The sequence below is a fragment of the Phoxinus phoxinus genome (assembly GCF_949152265.1).
Source record: "Phoxinus phoxinus genome assembly, chromosome: 1".
NCBI classification, from domain to species: Eukaryota; Metazoa; Chordata; class Actinopteri; order Cypriniformes; family Leuciscidae; genus Phoxinus; species Phoxinus phoxinus.
This window is the reverse complement of record NC_136876.1, coordinates 4,128,086-4,134,085: the sequence shown is the minus strand read 5'-3', so window position 1 is coordinate 4,134,085 and position 6,000 is coordinate 4,128,086. Positions and strand designations below refer to the sequence as shown.

General features: G+C 39.6%; 1 protein-coding gene across 4 annotated transcripts in view; it reads right to left on the bottom strand.

The window, feature by feature from the left end:
• Window positions 1-1,320: 1,320 nt before the first annotated feature.
• LOC306996785 (uncharacterized protein) overlaps window positions 1,321-6,000 on the bottom strand; it is a 58,975-nt gene continuing 54,295 nt past the window's right edge. For all 4 annotated transcript variants that reach the window (XM_079609678.1, XM_079609679.1, XM_079609680.1 and 1 more), the window contains exon 3: window positions 1,321-3,174. In XM_079609678.1, coding sequence (XP_079465804.1) covers window positions 1,571-3,174 — 1,604 coding nt within the window. In that variant the 3' untranslated portion in view covers window positions 1,321-1,570. The remainder of the gene's footprint in view (window positions 3,175-6,000) is intronic.

The window sequence follows — 6,000 nt, the reverse complement described above, 5'->3', positions numbered from 1 at the left end:
ATTGGCGACAGCTATCCTAACTAATGGCGATAGGCACCTTTTATCTGCTCACATGTGTGAAATTGTTTATGGTTCTATATTCTCTTAGCCAATCAGATGTATGATGATGCAATGCTTGCCCTTGCAAAATGGTATAATTGGTGTATGATTTTGTGTAAGGTAGAGTTGGCTTGCGACCTCCTCGTGAGACTTTGACGCTCGCTCTACCAATGAAACTGCAAACTATTCTTCAGTAAATTTTTATCTTTTTGATTGAACCTCACAACTCCTGGTCATCTTTTCTACATATCTGGTCTCGGGTCTTATAACTGTTAACCCCTAACAATACCATGGTCATTGAACCAGGTTTTGGTTATTTGGGCAGTGTGGGCAGGTGCAAATCCTGCTGGAAAATGAAGGAAGCATGAAGTGCTCTGAAAATGTCCTGGTTGACTGCTGCGTTGACGGCGTTGATTTAATAAAGCACAGTTGACCAAAGTTCTCTTTTCTGATGAGAGCAAATTTTGCATCTCATTTGGAAACCAAGGTCCCAGAGTCCGGAGGAAGAATAGAGAGGCACACAATCCACGTTGCTTGAAGTCCAGTGTAAAGTTTCCACAGTCAGTGACTGTGACTGTTCCTGCACACAGTGCCAAAGCTACCAGTACCTGATGGTTTAAGGACCATGGTATCCCTGTTCTTAATTGGCCAGCAAACTCGCCTGACCTTAACCCTATAGAAAATCTATGGGGTATTGTGAAGAGGAAGATGCGATACGCCAAACCCAACAATGCAGAAGAGCTGAAGGCCACTATCAGAGCAACCTGGGCTCTCCTAGCACCTGAGCAGTGCCACAGACCGATCGACTCCAGGCCACGCCGCATTACTGCAGTAATTCAGGCAAAAGGAGCCCCAACTAAGTATTGAGTGCTTTCTGGCAACCGGTCTGGGGCAAAAAAAAGTTCCTGGGACAAATTGTTCCGGGTAATTTCGGTGGAAACGCGGCTAAAGATTCATTGATCAGTTGTGCTGCTTGTTTACACTCTCGTACTCACAGCTGATGCGTTGTTTATTCATAAATCGCCTCCCTTCATTTCAGCTGTGAACAGCACAGCTTCCAAGATTTCTTGAGAAGATAATTCATAGTACAGCCCTTTCGATCTCGTCGATCGATCTCTAGTGCGAGTTTTCTTCAATAATTGTTGAGGCTAATCTTCTTTAAAACTTTCTTTAGCCCTTTGAGGTTAGCGGAGGAGTCTCTCCCGATACACGTCCATAAAGCACACACGGAGATGCAGTCATAACAACAAAAACCTGCGGTTTATTGATCACAATCTCCGGTTTACATTCAAGCAAATACAGTGGGGATTTTGCAGGCTTTCCTACTTACACAGCATGTAGAGGTCTGTAATTTGTATCATAGGTACTCTTCAACTGTGAGAGACGGAATCTAAAACAAAAATCCAGAAAATCCCATTGTATGATTTTTAAATAATTAATTTGCATTTTATTGCATGACACAAGTGTTTGATACATCAGAAAAGCAGAACTTAATATTTGTTACAGAAACCTTTGTTTGCAATTACAGAGATCATAGTTTCCTGTAGTTCTTGAACAGGTTATAGTTCTTATGTGGTTTCTCCACTGTATGGATCTTCATGTGTCGCTTCAGGTTCCTTTTAATAGAAAAACTCTTTCCGCACTGATCACACGTGTGCGGCTTCTCTCCAGTGTGGATCCTCTCATGTCTTTTCAGATATGAAGACAGACTGAATCTCTTGTCACAGTGTGAACACTTGTAAGGTTTTCCTCCAGTGTGGATCCTCTCATGTCTTTTCAGAGATGATGACATACTGAATCTCTTGTCACAGTGTGAACACTTGTAAGGTTTTTCTCCAGTGTGGATCATCTCATGTGTTTTCAGAGATGATGACACACTGAATCTCGTGTCACAGTGTGAACACTTGTAAGGTTTCTCTCCAGTGTGGATCATCTCATGTGTTTTCAGAGATGATGACACACTGAATCTCGTGTCACAGTGTGAACACTTGTAAGGTTTCTCTCCAGTGTGGATCATCTCATGTGTTTTCAGAGATGATGACACACTGAATCTCTTGTCACAGTGTGAACACTTGTAAGGTTTCTCTCCAGTGTGAATTCTCTGGTGCAGTTTTAAACTGTTTGCTGTAGTAAAAGTCTTCTCACACTCAAAGCACATGTACTCTCTCACACCAGTGTGAGTTTTCTCATGTGTATGTAAAGTGTTCAGCCGTGAAAAACTCTTTCCACACACAGAACATGAATGCGGCTTCTCCTCCGTATGAACTGTCAGGTGTCTCTTCAGGTCTGATGCACTAATAAATGTTTTGCCGCATTGATCACATGAGAACGGCTTCTCTCCGGAGTGGATCTTCATGTGAACATTAAGGTTTGATGAATGACTGAAACTCTTCCCGCACTGATCACATGTGAACGGCTTCTCTCCAGTGTGGATCCTCATGTGAAGATTAAGGTGTGATGATTGACTGAAACTCTTCCCGCATTGATCACATGAGAACGGCTTCTCTCCGGTGTGGATCCTCATGTGAAGATTAAGGGATAATGATTGACTGAAACTCTTCCCGCACTGATCACATGTGAACGGCTTCTCTCCAGTGTGGATCCTCATGTGAAGATTAAGGTGTGATGATTGACTGAAACTCTTCCCGCACTGATCACATGTGAACGGCTTCTCTCCAGTGTGGATCCTCATGTGTTTATCAAGACTTTGTTTGGCTGGGAAACTGTTTCCACACTGAGTGCAGGTGTAAGATTTCTTGGCTCTTCTTTTCTTTAGAAATGTATTTTTAGTCCGTTTAGTCTTTGAGCGACTCAAAGGTTTTCCTCCAGGTTGGACATGATGTTCCTCCTCCACTTCTCTCAGTTCTTCACTCTCCTCCTTCACTTTACTCAGTTCTTCACTCTCCTCCTTCACTTCTCTCAGTTCTTCAATCTCCTCCTTCACTTTACTCAGTTCTTCACTCTCCTCCTTCACTTCTCTCAGTTCTTCACTCTCCTCCTTCACTTCCATCAGTTCTTCACTCTCCTCCTTCACTTCTCTCAGTTCTTCACTCTCCTCCTTCACTTCTCTCAGTTCTTCACTCTCCTCCTTCACTTCTCTCAGTTCTTCACTCTCCTCCTTCACTTCCATCAGGTCTAAAATCAAAGAAAATGTTTTACATTTAATTTTTAGTACATCAAAATAATTATCTTCAAAGAGAGAAATGAAAGTGAAAGGACATGAAAGTGAGCCCTGATGTAATGGTAGAAAGTAGACAACTGTTATAATAAATTATGATAATTTCATGCCTTTTTATAATTTGATTATATGTCCTTGAAACTTTCCATGAATGAGGGAAATTTATCTTCCAATTATTATTTTTAAAACATTATAGGCACAGATCCCATGTTTCTTTAGCAAGAACTATTAAATATATTTGATCAATGACACAATTATCTAACATGATATTAACATTAAAATATACAATACAGCCATGTTTTGACACCAACTTTGAGATTGATATTTATTTTACTAAAAACGTTTTTATTATTAATGGCGGTTCACACTAGACTTTTCCTTTATAGACTTCCATTCATGCGCATGTGAAAGTGGGAAACCAGAAACACAAGCTCAGGTGAACAAACCCTGTGAGAAATAACAAGCATTTAGCATTCAAGTGGCATTGTTTATTTTTATTATTATTATACGTTCAATTTATGTTTGTGAAAAAGCTGCCACAGAATGTGACGTCATTTCACGATCATTGCAGTGTCTGTAGAAAACTTCACATGCTCAAAGTGTAGAGCGAAGTGAGTGGCTGTGGCTTTAACTAGTTTTAAATGAACATGTTAGTCCTACATGTTTCACTCAACACTGTTACTCCTGACATGATTTCACTCAACACTGTTACTCCACTGTTACTCCTGACATGATTTTCCTCTTTTCAAAAACAGAGCATTTCTTAAAACTGTGACACTCAGGAAGTGACATCATCTGGGCTCTTTCTGATGCATGATGGGAAGACAAGAAAATAATCTCAGTCCATTTTACACAAATTGCATGTAACCCAGGTCACGGACTAAATTAAAAGTAATTATAATTATTTTATTTGTATTATCGGGGATATTCAATTTAATTAATCAATGAATAATACTATTGATTAGCATTACCAAACATGTAATAATATTATTATTTTAATTTAATACTGTGAAGCTGCTTTGATACAATCTGTATTGTGAAAAGCGCTATACAAATATTCTTGACTTGACTATTAATATCTGTTTAGTATTAATAACAAAAGAACACAGATAAGAAATTTAAGTTTTATATGATATTACAAAAGTAAATCTAGAAAAAGAAATTGGCCAAAGAAAGATTTGATTGGATGAGGTCGGAGGTTAGTCCCGCCTCCGGGAAGTGAGTTCGTTTTTACAGCGCGAAGAAACCAAAACGAGAGCAGCAGAGACTGTGACTAATGAGAAAAAGACGCAGATTGACGCAAGACAGTGCATCTTGTTCATAACTCCTGAAAGACAATCAAAATAATTTTAAAAATAGATTATTTTAGTGAAAAATATCCTTACAAGTCACACTTTAAATGTAGTGGAAGCCGACAGAAGAAGAGATCGAGACGAATGGGAAAAGTTAGAAACGCACATTAAAAGAAGACTGAAACCATCTAGATTGAGGCCAAACCAAAAGAAAACTATTTTATTTTTCTCTTTCACTTACTTTTTCCTTGGTGAGTACCATTTTTGCTATTGTAGGCTATATATATCAAGTGGTTTTGAAATATGGAAAGTTATCATTTGAAATGTAATGTGACAGACATGCATCTAAAGACGGTTTCATGATAACTGTGTAAATGATGTTTAACGGTTCATATTATTATGTATATTTGTTTAAGTAGTTACGTTATTTATGAAGACATGTTACATGGGCCGCTAGCTTTGCTAGCTGTGTACATAGGTTTCAATGTACTAAAAGTGAACATGTGGTTGATTAGCATGTATGTTAAGTGCATAGGAAATTGAGTGATAAACCAGACAATTTATTTAATCTAAAGTTTATTGAACAGCTGAATAATGATTATTTTTGGCTTTGTTTCTGCAAGGCCAGTATTTTTTTTGTTTTCTCTCGTTTTTCTTCTGTTCCTGAATTCATCGAGATCGTTGCCTATTGAGTCCTGATCTGTCCCTGCCGTGGATGTTCTGTCTGTGGTTTGGACATGGCGACCCAACCATCTACTTGAGCGTACCTGGAAAATTAAAACATCTATTGTTTTGCTGAACTGTCCGATACTGGCCAAAAGTTGCCAGATTTTCACATACAAATCCCGCCCAATTGCTTGTTAAAAATAGCTAATCGCGTTTCGGGGTGGGAGAGACCGCGGACTTGGCAACACTGGCATCACGTGAACGGTAGCTAGAGGTGAGTGAGGTAAGCGAGCCCTCTCAGCAATTGTCCCTCCAGAAAAACGCGATTATGCGATCGCATGATTCAATGCAAAATCAGTTAAAGCCCGCATATTTATGCGGGGGGTGCATTTTTTCAAATACGCCGCACTTTCGCCGCATAAATTGCAGATTTCCGCACGCAAAATATGCGGGCTTGCATGATTTCATAATCCCTGCATTTTCGTTGCAAAAAGTCACATATCTTAGCAGAAAGTTAAAAAAATTTGTGTTTACTTCACACAAGCGCAGTCATTGCCTTGTTGCCATGGGAACGTTATGAAGTGACGTAATTGCGCGACATCATTGAAAAGCTGCAAACCCCGTAATGCTGATGAAACCATGATGAAGCCCGCAAATCATTCTCATTTGCCAACAAACATAAACGCAAAAGACCGCGCAAAGCAGTTTCCCAGTGTGTTACATGACAGTGGGGGCAAATTATTTTGCACTCCGTGCAACTGCGTGTCGGACCACAGGCGGAAGTCGACGCTGGACAACCACTTTGCCACTTTTACAGAAGTTGTA